A 15,839-nucleotide genomic window follows, 5' to 3' on the forward strand; every position below is an offset into this window, starting at 1 on the left:
AGAGGGCCAAGTTTATGCAGAATTAGGATTAAATGCCTCTTGACTATTATATGGGGAGTATAGGTGCTGTGATTGCATAGGAAGCACACCAGTAGTGTGAACTGTCTGACCTCACACTGGATTGTAAAAGGCTCATTATTACAGTCATGTAGTATAGCACTTATTTCATCCGATTGTATTGTCGATAGGGTACTTGAGCTACAAATTGTAGCGATGATAGTATAAAATGCCAAGTATATTTTCAAATAATTGAGGATGAACCATTCCTGTCATCCCTAGCATGTACATTGTATGAACTATTCAGACAAATTTTCATAATAAATCTGTACTCTCATTTTCGAGGATGTAAAGATAGATTTTCACATACTTCAACACCTTTATCTTTCTCCTCTCTTGAGTTATCTTCTTTGTTGCTCATATGAGGCCTCTTCAAATTTTACCTTCTTTCTGGAATCTTTATCAATGTACATTGTACTCGGTCATGTATCATTTTCTATCTCTAAACTGCAGTGTGATTACTACATGATGATCAGGGCCTATCTGTAAACGTTACCCTTCAAAGTACATTTAAAGACCCGTCAAGTCTTCTACTACATTTTTTTTTTCTTTAAATGTTGTGTAAGTTTCAATGTACCTACAACTGTATAAAATATATCTTTTTACTTTATACTGTATAACAATGAATTGGGATATTTCATTTTCACACACCAGTCCATTGCTCTTTCTTATTGCCTTATTGAATTTAACATTGTTACATTTTGGAAGAAACAATACACATATTTTTCAGTATCAATATTGTCATTGTCTGCCTAAATTTTGCTCGACAACAATTTTGGTCCCTTTGATCTCAACAGAATAGAATTGCATCACATTTTTTGAATGGGAGGCAGGAAGTGCACATACATAAAGGTTTGCATATGACAAAGGGATGTCAAATGAGCTGACTGATTATTATTCCTTCCAAAATTGAACAGTATTATAATATTTTGAAATTGCTTTGTGTTTATTGCCAGATATCATAACCATGACAGTAATTGGTTATCTGTTGTTAAAAGGAATCTATACATTGTGATGTAGGCAATCAGCCATCGTATGGAGACAGGGATTAAATGCATTTCCTTTCAACATAGACTTATTTTTTTAAATAGTTGAAAGTACTTGCTAAATGTGATTACTACTAAAAACTACAAAGAATGGAACTGTCCGAGTGCAAGACCTCTTTTAAGACCAGTATGCATCATGCGGAATAGCAGTAATTACTTTAATAATGCCTACTTTTTGCTTTGATGCAAATGAAAAACTTACCTTTAACACCTAGGAATACTTTCAGCAGGATATTGATGGTAAGATTTGAATCATAGCTGTGTTGTCCAATATCTAAAAGTCAAATTCTTTAGTTGTTCATGAAGGATAACACCAGTCACATGTGTCTTGAGGAGTTCTGTATCATTGATACCCTGTAAAAAAAAAAGAAGACACATAGAAGGGAAAATATTCATTTTGTTTTTCATGCAAGAAACATTTTCTCAATTTGTGAACTAATTCTTGATATACCATGTATATGTCAGCAAATTTGGTTAACTAATTATCATAATAAAGTTGTTTGACACTTATAACAATCATGCATGTCATGAATATCAAGAAATGAACTTGGTTTCAAAAGTTTGTATGAAGCAAAAGTCTATAGAGTTTGTTGACAAGGCTGGTGACAGACTTTCTCAAAATGCTTCTTGTAGCTGCATGTATTTTACATAGATGTGACTGCTGAGTACTGTTTTTTAGGGCATTTAATCCTTATCATCATATAGCTGTTGGGTGATCAGCTTGCAGATTTTATTTACAGAAGTGTTGTCGGCCCACTTTTATCAGCATAAAAATGGGTGTCTTTCCATCCTAAATGTGTGTCATGCAGTCACAATCCATGTTTAGCTGTATGAACATTCAAAACTTGTTTTAAGTCTGGTTGAAATATATCACATTAGGACCTTTATCAATAACATTGTTTATAAAGAACAATGACTTGTCCAGCTCTAGCTAGCTGATAGTCAAGTTCAGTGTCCTGTTATCAACAACTGGCTAAGCAGTCCAATATACACTGAGAAGTATAAAAGCCCCAACCTGTTAAAGAACAAGTTCGGATCACCTTCATAGACATGTGGGTTGAGTGAATGCAGCAATATTAGTAGAAATTGAACAGTTCAATGAGAGTTTGAGGAAAGTCTAACAATCTGTTCAAAAGTTATCAATTTTTGAAGTTACTGCTTAGTCATATCAAAGACACAAGCTGCAAGCTGCCTATCTGGTGTGATACCAACTCTTCTGGCCACTAGCTTCCCAGAAAATGCAGTGGTTGGAGTTACCTGCTCAATCTTGTTTATGTACACACTGATCAGGGAGGTGGAAAATGCTCTCATGCCCTTCACTGGTGGTCAATGGAATGTGGCACAGGGAGGCAAGCAAACAAACAACAACCACCACAGGGCTGTGAACTCACTGGCTCCCTGGCCACAATCATACTTTCATGATATCCCCCCCCCCCCCCACTGTATGGTCTGCCAATACACTGAATATCAACTGCATGCAAAGATGCCAGCGTTTCTTACTGCATGGCTCTGAGTGAATTCTCCTACCAAGGTGGAACTGCAGTAGGAGGGGTGAGGAAGGGCCACAAGGCAGGAGTTTGCTCCCCCACGATACAGGTTAGGGAGCTTTTTACTTTAGGATTACAAATTGACAAATTGTGCCGTTAAAAGTAAAGGAGCTGGCTGATATGGTGTTTGAATTCGCATTTGGTGTTTTATTTTGCAACGCGCGATGCTCTCGCCGCGACATTTTATGACTTTTTTCTTTCAAATATCGCGCAACTTTTGAGACCAAATTTGTCACTCCCGGCCATATCGTTTTGAAGCCATGCCCCTTTTGAAAAAAATTTGTCGACCCAAAAATTGCTCAAAAACGTGATTTTATGAACAAATCCAATGTAAATTGTGTTTTTGCAATTAATTCATTATATATAAAAATAGATATTTTTACTTTCAGTGGCTGATAATGATTCATTAAAGCTTGATTATGCTTTAAAAAGTTTCTGCGACAAATTTTGACGACAAAAAACAACTAAAACAAAAAGTAAAAAAACAAAGAAATACATAAGAAATTCTATGAACAATAAAATACATAAGAAAAATTACGAAGCTGCATTTTTTCTTCAATATTATTGTTGAGGATAATGAAAAAATGTTTACCAAAAATTAGAAGTTTTGGAGCTTTACTTTTGGATTTATAGGCAAAAAAATATTTTTGCTTAAATAAGCATTAAGTTAATATAAAATACATAAATTAAATTTTGAAAAATCTAACTATACAATCTTTTAGATTATTGGCCTCTACCTTAGTGCAAATTTTCGCGAGGATCGCGCAATCCACAACCGAGATCTGAGGGGGGGGGGGGGGGGGGGGGGAGGCCAAAAAAGTTCGTCCCTCAAATAACCCAGTGGGATTAGGGTTAAACCCTAATCCTAGACACCAAGTGCATACTTTGAATGTACTTGTATATATGCAATCACCCACTGACACAAAGCACTGCATCCTTTAATTGCACAAACTGCTTCTTAGAAGGTTAGGAGGTAGATAAACTATTAAAGATGATTGAAGGCTTCTTCAACTCAAAGAGATATATTACCTCCTTGTTCTGCTACAAAGACCACATAAAACACAGAAAGGTGATTGGCCTTGACCACTGTCTTATCCCCAGTAGATAACCAGCCAGTAGGTATATTCATCACATCAGCTCAGTATCTTTTCTCTGTAACTGCCATTTCATCTACTTTTTCCCCTTATCATTCTGAGATACTTAGTTATTCTAAAGTCAAAGACAATCATTTGCAGGAAGATGTTAGACCCCAAATTGTGTACTTCTCCCCACTCCTCACTTCCCTCCTACACTTAATGTCCTTGCACTACCCTATGACCCACTGGTTTATTTGGAAAGCACTCAGTCCCCACTGACCTGTTCTACCCACTTCTACGTGCCCCTTTGTTTCAGGCTACTGACCAGCACATTCCATTGTGTTGACAACCACTACAGCAGAGCAGAGAGTTCATTGATAAAATCTCATGACCATATCAATTTAATTCCATTTCAATTTTTCTTATTGAAAATCAGACATAGTCAAAGTACAATTTGTAATGAATGACATAAAGCAAATGAATATGAGCCCCCATGAAACAGAGCTTATGACCATGGTGCTCTAAGGATATTGTAGGAAGGGAGTGAGGAGTGGGGGAAAAATACACAAGTTTCAATGCATAGATGTAATTTAATTAACTTAATTAGAATTGCTCTGTTATGGATATCTCAGCCATTTCAAAACCAATTTTCATCAAATAAATGTTGAATTCCTCATGGAATTACATGCTCTTTCATATTTCATAAGAGGTTTCTTATTATCTCACCAAAACATGTTAGATCCTGAAATTAGGTCTCAACCAAAACTATACGATCCCTTTAAAATGCATGTGAATTGAGAGGAAGTAGCAATATTATAAGTACAATACATCAATGCACGTTTGATGAAAGTCTGACAACTGTATCTGTTCAAAAGTTATGAGTTTGTGAAGTTTCAATGCTTCCATGGCAGGATAAGAAGACTAAAACATCTTGTGATGTCACGTATGTGTACAACAAAATAAAGAAAATATAAAGAAAAATCAACATACAATTGTATTTTTCACTTTGCAGCATTATGTATATGACAAGAACAATTGACTTGTCTCATTCAGAAGGCCGGGGAATAATATTACTCTAAACATACATCAGTACCAGTTAAGGGAATCCTTTGTACTTTCTTCTCAAAATGAAATTTTGTGGAATTCTCTTAATAGAAATGTTTTCTCTTTACATATGTGACATCACAGACTGTAGTAATTTTCATCAGGTAGTGACTGTACAGAAATTTTTAAAAATTGCTAACAAATTGAACAGATTGTATGATTTTCCTCAAAACTATTATTGATTTTCCTCAAACTGTCAATGTGCTCTTCTGATAGCGCTCTATTTTCTCACATACTCCACTTGTCACATGAAAATGGACTTGTTCTTTTATCTGATTTCAGACGTTTTACTCTAAACAAAACACTGTTCTTCAGATTTTGAATGCATTGATATTTTTGCGGTACTAACATTATTTTTCTGCATTTTGGATTATTTGAATTTGTCCCACAAATGCTTTCACACCCCTTTTGGTACACACTATGCAGACTGTGCTACAAAAAGGGAAACCCAAACTGCAAGTTAATTCTTTGTGGAAAGGAAAAAAATTCATGAAATATGATGTTGCACATCAATATAAATTTCATATTATATTTGGGAAATAACATGGCATGGTATAAAAAGATGTAAACACCATGATGATGGAAGATGATGGACATAGACCTTGAGGGATTGTGATTATGTGACAGTTTTACCATCAAGCAGCAGACCGAGTTACCATTTACTGGTACACAGATGAAATGTATAATAGTTTCCTGAAATTCACTTACATTTGGCTTTCATTGTGCATCATCATTGCATTCTCAAGCTCTTTCCTTTTTGGTCTGGTTCATTTCCTTGTCTAGTGTCTTCTCCAGGACAATACATTTCTGGCATTTTGAAGAAATCTCAAGTCTGCATGAAATGAAAACTGATGAAGTTAGAATATCAATTACACCAAACTCTAAATCTGAAATTTTTTATGCATGATCAAATCACCACTCCCCATCAAAGTACTGCAGTGCACAAAATTACATGCATTAGAATATAGGGATATTAAAAAGCAAGTGTGCATAGGTTAAATTAACCAGAACACACATTCAAATCCCACCAGTAATTGAATGACAGCTACATGTACACTGTAGATGTTTCCAAATGTACCCCTTGATTAAGAAATTGAAAATTATATGTTTGAAAGACAAAATAAAATGACTTCACAGGTCTACAAAAACTTTCTGAAGCACTCTCAATTTATTTTATTATATTTTCAAGTGTCACTTAGAATATACAACCGAAATGCCTCACAACAGTCACAATTGTGTGGATGCCTGAATCATCAATTGTGATGTCATTAATTCATATAGCACCATATCTGAAAATAAGAAAGAATCCAATTGAACATTACATTTTCAATGATTTTATAGAGCTGCGATTAGCTAATACGAGTTAATGAGATATATCTGCATTTTTAATTGTGACACTATAAAGAATATGGATAGGTTTTCTATGTATCATGTATTCCCAAATAATTCATTAACACTTGTTGAAAAATAAACATGTTGAGCCTTCTCTGTTGGTGCAAAAACTCCCCATGATTGGCAAGTATGTTTGCATAAAACTTACCTTTTTCACTCTCACTTGCCAGAAGAACTTTGACGATGATTTGTAGAATTCAGCTCGGCCAAGAGTAGGATCCAGTATTTCTGCCTTGCCACGAAGATACTGACTGTTATGTCTGTCTTGGTGCATATTCCATGAGGCAAGCGAATTTCATCTTAATGTGGCATGCAAACTCCTCTGTAGGAGTTGATCTTTCAGCATCATGTCTAATATGAGCTCATCAAAGCTCAGGTGAGATAAATCCATCATGTCAGAAGCTCCATTGGTATTTGTTCTTGTTGATAATTTTGAGGACAAAATGTTAGCACCATCTCCATCATCATCAATACTGAGCTGAGATATCAAGTTCATTGATATTTCCATCATTCGTCTCCATTGTAAGAAAATTAGAATCATAGTTGTCCAGAGGAACATCTGCAGCTGACGAATGTGCTATCTAACCAGAGTACACAGCTGGTATGGATGGAGCATCAGTTCACTTTCTCAATGAAGGCTGAGAGGAATGCCAAGGAGCTTTGAGTTTCAACCACAGACTGCCCAAACATTGTTTGCTGACTGTGGTTAATTGGCAGACCACAAAGCACTTCTGTGAGAAACAAACCATAGGGCTTGGTACTTCCCCAAACCAGCAGTGCATTAGGGCTATATACATTGTATCTCTTCCCCCTCCCTGGCTATATCAACAATCTGATCTTGGAGGCGCACAAGAGAGTTTTCATTGTCTCTGATAAGGAGATAATTTATTAGGATTGCCTGCTAAGTGTAGCTTATTGGCAAGGGCCTGTTTTATAGAGGTATAAAGGTATAACCTCATTGCATGGACTAGCCAACCAAAGCCTTATACGAATTGCCCACCCTGACTCATATTATCTTTCACAAGGAGAAAAGGAGGTTAGTGTAGTGCACATGTTCCTATACCACAAGTGGAGGATACCATACATCAAGAATCATCAGTCATCTTCTCCATCAAACAGGTATAATGCAGCTTAACTCTCTGTGATTCAATATGGCATACTACTTTATGATCTTGTATTACTTTTACATGGGCTGTGTTTATGCTCAATTTGCTATGTAGAATCAGTGTTTCGAAATACACTGTACTGATTCAAAATGCCATTCACAGGATTGAGTACCGATGTGCTCAGTCTTTTTGAGCTCCAGAAAGAGACGATACTGCAAATATGCTATGCTTATTGTTGAAATACTTTGAACTGTACTCTACTGAACTATTCAGCTTGCATACCGTATGTGTTTTTCATATGTTTCATATGTTTCATATGTTATAGTGCTGGAGCATAACATTCCTGAAGCTGAATATTAACTCTTTATGTGCCATGGTGGAAACCCTCTGTATGCCACGTTATTCTGGGACACGAAGGTAGACATGCTTTGAGAAAGAATTCTGTTTTTCCAATTTGTGTAACTTCTACAAATTTCAGCTGTTGAGCTTTGACATGATAGTGAGCAAAGTTTAGAGGAATGCCAAACTTTGCTTCGATATAAATTGTATGACAAATCTATTTTCAATTTTCTTTTGAATGACCAGTTTGCTACATTACTGTGAAGGCATGACTTTTGCTCATGAAACCGTGACAGAAACTTAGAATGTACACACAAATCTATAGTTGGGAACACTGCTTGACAGTCAATCACCACATAGAATGCAAGCCGTATGTGAGAGGATCAAAAGCGCTAGAAACGCTTTCATTGTACCGCGGGACTAGTGATTTATCGATCGGTTTTGGCGGCTTTGTGTGTTGAGCAGAATATGCGAAGTTGGCACGCCGTCGACTGAGTCGTACGTGCGAACGTGGCACATAAAGAGTTAATAATGAAAACATTGTTTAGTCAAATGAGCAATTAATGTTCCTCAAATTTTTATCTTACCCTTTGTGGAATATTCTCCTTTTTTCTGCAGCATATTTTGTGACTCTGGCAATTGAAAATGTCACAATTAAGCTAGTGAATAAAAATTGTTTCATTTTCATGTTTGAATATCATGTTTTCACTGCAGTTTGGTCCCCAAATTGGTATGCATGAACCATGTAGCTTCTTGTGGTTATCAGCGTACTGGATAATCAAAACAACACAAGAATGAACCTTTCAATGTGGCATGATAGAAGTGCATGTTTTTGCATTTCAAAAATGAAAAAGCATTTCGCTGAAAACTAATTAAACTGAACTGCATTTAAGATGTATTTCTGCCTATTATTCACTGCAACTAACTGTTTCTAATCCCTATTTTTGTGATCTTCGCAAAGGGACATTGCAACAGATGAAAAATTTGGAGCCTGACAGGATCATTAACCCTAACTACGCCGGGGTGGGGGGGCCTCCGAGGCTCCCCCCCTCGACGTTTCGCGCGATGTATCGCTAACGCGAAAAGATAACGCCGCAACGTTTCATGACTTTTTTCTTTCAAGTCTCCCGCATCTTTTGACACCAAATTTGCGATGCCCGGGTGCGCGATTCCAAAGTTGCGCATAAATATGTACGTGCATGTCAGACCAAAAATTGCTCAAAAACGTGAATTCGTGTACAATTTCAATGCAAACTGTGCTTACACGCAAATTTCGTAAAAGCATGATTATTTTGGGGTTCCTGATTAAAATCAGTTAATAACATAATTTCTTGTTCGGAACAATGTCGCAAACAAGTTTCATCGAAAAAACAATGACAAACATAAAGTCGAAATAACAAAGAAATACATAAGAAATTCAAAAAACAATAAAATACTTAAGAAATTTTTTCCGATGGCACAATTTTTTTCTCTAATATTTGCTCAGGACACTATTAAAAAAAAGAATATTTACACAAAAAATGTGCCCATTTTGAGCTTTGTTTAGTGATTTATACCAAATTGTCTGATTTCATGCATCATTATGCATAAATTAGCATAATTAAGCATAAATGATAATTTTAAAAAAATTTAACTTCATGGTACTTTAGATTACATCATAGGCAACGTGTGTGCGAATTTTCGTCGCGATCATGCAGTCAACGGCCGAGGTCTGGAGGGGGGCCTGGCCCCCCCCCCCCAAAAGCCGAACCTTGGCAGCTCGGCAGGTTCGTCAAAAGCCGAACCTGTACAGATTGGCAGGTTCGTCAAAAGCCGAACCTTGGCAGCTCGGCAGGTTCGTCAAAAGCCGAACCTTGGCAGCTCGGCAGGTTCGTCAAAAGCCGAACCTGTACAGATTGGCAGGTTCGTCAAAAGCCGAACCTTGGCAGCTCGGCAGGTTCGTCAAAAGCCGAACCTTGGCAGCTCGGCAGGTTTGTCAAAAGCCGAACCTGGGCAGCTGGGCAGGTTCGTCAAGAGCCGAACCTTGGCAGCTCGGCAGGTTTGTCAAAAGCCGAACCTTTGGAGCTCGGTAGGTTCGTCAAAAGCCGAACCTTGGCAGCCCAGCAGGTTCGTCAAAAGCCGAACCTGGGCAGCTGGGCAAGTTCGTCAAAAGCCGAACATGGGCAGCCTGGCAGGTTCATCAAAAGCTGAATCTTGCCAGCTTGGCAGGTTCGTCAAAAGCCGAACCTTGCCAGCTTGGCAGGTTCGTCAAAAGCCGAACCTTGCCACCTCGGCAGGTTCGTCAAAAGCCGAACCTTGCCACCTTGGCAGGTTCGTCAAAAGCCGAACTTGGGCAGCTCGGCAGGTTCGTCAAAAGCCGAACCTTGGCAGCCCGGCAGGTTCGTCAAAAGCCGAACCTTGGCAGCCCGGCAGGTTCGTCAAAAGCCGAACCTGGGCAGCTGGGCAGGTTCGTCAATAGCCGAACCTGGGCAGCTGGGCACTTTCGTCAAGAGCCAAACCTTGGCAGCTCGGTAGGTTCGTCAAGAGCCGAACCTTGGCAGCTCGCCAGGTTCGTCAAGAGCCGTACCTGGGCAGCTGGGCAGGTTTGTCAAAAGCCGAATCTTGCCAACTCGGCAGGTTCGTCAAAAGCCGAACCTTGGCAGCCCGGCAGGTTCGTCAAAAGCCGAACCTTGGCAGCCCGGCAGGTTCGTCAAAAGCCGAACCTGGGCAGCTGGGCACAGCCCGGCAGGTTCGTCAAAAGCCAAACCTTGCCAGCTCGGCAGGTTCGTCAAAAGCCGAACCTTGCCAGCTGGGCAGGTTCGTCAAAAGCCGAACCTGGACAGCTCGGCAGGTTCGTCAAAAGCCGAACCTTGGCAGCCCGGCAGGTTCGTCAAAAGCCAAACCTGTACAGATTGGCAGGTTCGTCAAAAGCCGAACCTTGGCAGCTCGGCAGGTTCGTCAAAAGCCGAACCTGTACAGATTGGCAGGTTCGTCAAAAGCCGAACCTTGGCAGCTCGGCAGGTTCGTCAAAAGCCGAACCTGTACAGATTGGCAGGTTCGTCAAAAGCCGAACCTTGGCAGCTCGGCAGGTTCGTCAAAAGCCGAACCTTGGCAGCTCGGCAGGTTTGTCAAAAGCCGAACCTGGGCAGCTGGGCAGGTTCGTCAAGAGCCGAACCTTGGCAGCTCGGCAGGTTTGTCAAAAGCCGAACCTTTGGAGCTCGGTAGGTTCGTCAAAAGCCGAACCGTGGCAGCCCAGCAGGTTCGTCAAAAGCCGAACCTGGGCAGCTGGGCAAGTTCGTCAAAAGCCGAACATGGGCAGCCTGGCAGGTTCATCAAAAGCTGAATCTTGCCAGCTTGGCAGGTTCGTCAAAAGCCGAACCTTGCCAGCTTGGCAGGTTCGTCAAAAGCCGAACCTTGCCACCTCGGCAGGTTCGTCAAAAGCCGAACCTTGCCACCTTGGCAGGTTCGTCAAAAGCCGAACTTGGGCAGCTCGGCAGGTTCGTCAAAAGCCGAACCTTGGCAGCCCGGCAGGTTCGTCAAAAGCCGAACCTTGGCAGCCCGGCAGGTTCGTCAAAAGCCGAACCTGGGCAGCTGGGCACTTTCGTCAAGAGCCGAACCTGGGCAGCTGGGCACTTTCGTCAAGAGCCAAACCTTGGCAGCTCGGTAGGTTCGTCAAGAGCCGAACCTTGGCAGCTCGCCAGGTTCGTCAAGAGCCGTACCTGGGCAGCTGGGCAGGTTTGTCAAAAGCCGAATCTTGCCAACTCCGCAGGTTCGTCAAAAGCCGAACCTTGGCAGCCCGGCAGGTTCGTCAAAAGCCGAACCTTGGCAGCCCGGCAGGTTCGTCAAAAGCCGAACCTGGGCAGCTGGGCACAGCCCGGCAGGTTCGTCAAAAGCCGAACCTTGCCAGCTGGGCAGGTTCGTCAAAAGCCGAACCTGGACAGCTCGGCACGTTCGTCAAAAGCCGAACCTTGCCAGCTTGGCAGGTTCGTCAAAAGCTGAACCTGGACAGCTCGGCAGGTTCGTCAAAAGCCGAACCTTGCCAGCTCGACAGGTTCGTCAAAAGCCGAACCTGGGCAGCTCGGCAGGTTCGTCAAAAGCCGAACCTTGCCAGCTCGGCAGGTTCGTCAAAAGCCGAACCTTGCCAGCTCAGCAGGTTTGGCAGAAGACCAACATTGACATATTCAGCTATGACTGATGCAATTCTGAAAAGAATGAAGGACAGGTTTGTTAATTCCATTTTGTTTATGCCAAACCTTGCACCACAATTTCTGATTAACATTTAAAATTTTGATCATTTGTAGACTGTTTTTCCCATTTTTTGAGCACCTGTTTTTAGCAAAATCAGTCTAATTTTTTAGACTAATGTAGAAAGTCTATTTCTTGAATAGAACGGGTTATATGTACTTTCACTGAACTTGGTACCCTGACCTATTTGGCACCAGCGATTTCTCCTTTGTAATGCTATAACAAGTGGTTAAACTACATTAATCATCATCATGACTGTTGTCATCATCATCATCATCATCAAGTTTTGATCTGGGTTTTTCCTCAAAAAATTGAGGGGGGGGGGGGGGTTGGCAGGATTGTACCTTTCACACCTCACCACCTCGCAGGATTTTTGGTGTCATCCTTCCTAAAGCATACCTTTCCAAGCCCTTTCTCCACATGTCTGTATATTGTGATTTTGTTTGTTTATTACCTCCGCCAAGGGAGGAGGTTATGTTTTCATTACCGTTGTTTGTGTGTTCGTTAGTTTGTCCGTGCGCAAAATAACTCAAAAAGTAATTAACGGATTGGGATGAAACTTGCAGGAAAGGTTGAGAATGACACAAGTAACAAACGATTATCTTTTGTTGGCAGTGATGCGAGAATTTTGAATTTATGAAGGATTTTTGACATTTTGGCAGGTAGGGTCAATGATCTTGGGAGTTCAGGCTGCGCATATTTGAGGTTTGCATGCGCACTTTAAAGTGCGTGCTCTAGTTTCTGCTAGGGCGAGGCGCGCCGTGCAGCTGAGGGTTTATGACGTAACAAAGGCTTCTACATGTATATTGGGCGACTTTTAGCACACAATGCTATAAGTACGTATAGGTGAATATCACTGAACTATGGAAGAACAAGATCAGTGGTGGAAATGAGCTGCATGCTTGGCGGAGGTCTGCGCTCTCGGAGTGCTTCTCTAGTTTATTTATGTATTTATTTTATTTTATGTTTGTTTGGCCATTTTTGCTTGCAGGGCACTATATGTTACAAGGGATCTAGACAGCGAACCAAGGCAGACCTTAGTAAGACCATGTATGCAGAAGAAGTCAAGGTGAGTAAACTTCAACTTTTGTACCAACCGACATCTTTGGCTTCTGTGAAAAAGTGAATGCATCAAAGATGTTTCTTTCACTTGGATCTCTTTGTTTTGGATATCTCAGCCATTTCAAAACCAGTCCTTATCAAATAAATTATAATTTTGTTTTAGAATTGTATGCTCATTCATATTTCATGATTAAGAGGTCTCTCATTATCTCACAAAAAAAAAAAGGTTGGAAACCTGAAGCCCCATCTCAATCACAACTATACCAGCCCTTTAACTCTTTATGTGCCATGGTGGAAACCCCCTGTGTGCCACGTTATTCTGAGACATGAAGGTAGTCATGCTTCGAGAAAGAACTATATTTTTCCAATTTGTATAACTTCTACAAATTTCTGTTAAGATGGGCATAATAGTAGGCAAAGTTAAAGAGGAATGCCAAGCTTTGTTTCGATATAAATTGCATGACGACCCTATTTTCCATTTTTCTTTTGAATGACCAAATGCGACATTACTGTAAAGGCATGACTTTTGCACATAAAACCGTGACAGAAACTTAGAATGTATGAGCAAATCTAGTTGGGAACATCGCTTGATAGTCGATCACCACATAGAATGCAAGCCGTATATGAGAGGAACAAAAGCATGAGAAACGCTTTCATTGTGCCGCGGGATAAGCAGTAATTAGCGGATTATCGATCGGTTTTGGCGGCTTTGTTTGTTGAGCAGAATATGCGAAGTTGGCACGCCATCGACTGAGTTGGACGTGCCTAGAATGTGCCTAGAATTGACATGGGTGCTATAGCATTCATGCTGGTTTGATGCATATCAATTGTAATAGAAAGAAATCATGGTATAAATTGGTTCAGAAAAGATTGTAACAGGGGAGGCTACCAGAGAGTGTTGTCCACATACATGTACACACGTGTACCTCGTATGAGGTTTAAGAGTGAGAGGTGATTTCATTTCAGCCCCACTCGGGACAGAGCGCACAGATGTACATTTGTACATCTGTCCGAGATTTCGTGTACAGTAGGTTGGTTTGTGATGTGTTTTGTCAGACACAATTGCATTCCACACTGAAAACATTACTGGAATTCTAGAGTACTTTTGCAGCAGAATGAAGAGCACATTTCTCCTCTTCCTCCTCCTCCTCCTCCCCTTCCTCCTCTTTTTCCTCCTCGTCTTCCTTCTATTCTTCCTCCTCCCTCCATCACCACCTCTTCCACCACCAACGCCCCTCCAGGAATGGATCAAGGAGGCAGACAGGGAGCACTCGGCTGACCTCCACGAGTTTGTGCGCCAGCTGAGCCGCCAGACTCTCCTCACTGAGCTGGACACCTCCTCCGTCACCCCAGACAACGACGTGGACATGCCGGCGGCCACGCCCACTGCCGCCCCCATCGTCCGCCCCTCCCCGGCCACGGCCACGCCCACCCGGGTCAACCCCTTCCTGGGGCGGCCCCTCCTCTCCCGGACCCGCTCTGGCTCCGGCCAAACCCCGTCTACCAGCAAGGAGGAGCCCAGTCTCTCTAGGACAGAGGAAGACCAAGACAACCTACTGTCTAGAGATGAGCGGTGAGGTAGGGCTCCCCCGTGGCATCAAACATTGTCCACCTGCACATGTAACTGCCGCGCAGCTATTTATTTGCATTCATTCATAACTAGAAGTGTACATAATTTATGTATCGCTATTTTTATACCATCGTGTAAATGCTATACTGTAATGACCAGACATACAAAGTCATCATGAATGTGACTAAGAGCCTTGTTGCATTAGGAGTTTACCTGTAGACACACTACATTCATTCACCTGCAAGTCAAAGAAACAGTCAGATATGAGGTGCGATGCATAAAGAGCCACCTTCATGTACAATCTGTGTGTAAAATCACAAATAACTATAGAGGTTACATTGTACTTGTACTTGAAAAAGATCACATGTGATGCTTTGTAGTTATGCAAGAGCAATTTAGCATATTTGCTGCCAAGCGGAAACCAGCATGGCTACCTGCATGCTTCTGTAGAAGATCGGGACAGAGACGTGTAATACAATTGTAGGTGGGAGAGAATTTCTAGGGCATTTATCTCAGATGTTCCAGTACGTGTAAACAGCTGGTCAATTATTGATATTGGAGGTAGTTCGTTTGGAGGCACTCAGATACAGCACAGGCAATACTGCTTGACTGATTTTTGTTTGAATGAGGCTTCATCTTGGGGTTGTACTCAAATATCTTGAGGTCCAAATTCATACATCTCCCATTCATTGAATGCTCACTCAATTTGCTTGATTGCGAGTTGTGATCATCGTGCATGGTTGATGAAACTTGTGTGTTCAGTCATCAAAGAAAAGCCGTATGAAACTGGTCTAAGGGCCTTCTATGTGGTTTGAAGTGAATGAGGGCCCAATTGACAGACTGTACATGCGGGGAATTACACACCTTCAAGATTGTAATCATGTGTGTGTGAATGCATTTTAGAGTCTTTGTAAAACTGTTATCAAGAAGAAAACCAGTGCTACTTGTATACAAGGTGGGAGACTCAAGAATATGAAGCTCATGTTATATGCTGTGTTGTACTTGTATTGGTGCTATGTCCATCATTGCTACACCCAAATGGATAACTTCTTTGTGTCCATGTTGATAGCTAGTGATCCTACACCATCCATCTAGTACAGATACAGTTGTTGGTTGAGCAGGTCAACAAATCAACTCAAGATACTTACAGTGTATGTGAGGTGTGGTACATAACTTACAACAGCTTGTGTGATTTCTGTTGTGTAATGTTTTCTGTAATGCTACTTATTGATAGCTTGTGGCATTGATGTACATGACAAGGCTGTATAAGGCAGCTCAGAGCTGCCTCTGAAATGAAATCATTGAAGAGTCACTGA

At 41.1% G+C, this 15,839-nt stretch overlaps 1 protein-coding gene across 1 annotated transcript in view; it reads left to right on the forward strand.

The window, feature by feature from the left end:
• Positions 1-14,530, forward strand: part of LOC139732888 (two pore channel protein 1-like) — an 80,528-nt gene extending 65,998 nt beyond the window's left edge. The window contains exons 22-23 of the mRNA XM_071643724.1: positions 12,883-12,960; positions 14,195-14,530. Of these exons, the coding sequence (XP_071499825.1) occupies positions 12,883-12,960; positions 14,195-14,530 (414 nt within the window). The remainder of the gene's footprint in view (positions 1-12,882; positions 12,961-14,194) is intronic.
• The last annotated feature ends 1,309 nt before the right edge of the window (positions 14,531-15,839 follow it).

This window comes from Diadema antillarum, unplaced genomic scaffold (assembly GCF_040938485.1).
Source record: "Diadema antillarum isolate AM-2024a unplaced genomic scaffold, OU_Dant_1.0 seq00000454_RagTag, whole genome shotgun sequence".
In the NCBI taxonomy this organism is placed as follows: Eukaryota; Metazoa; Echinodermata; class Echinoidea; order Diadematoida; family Diadematidae; genus Diadema; species Diadema antillarum.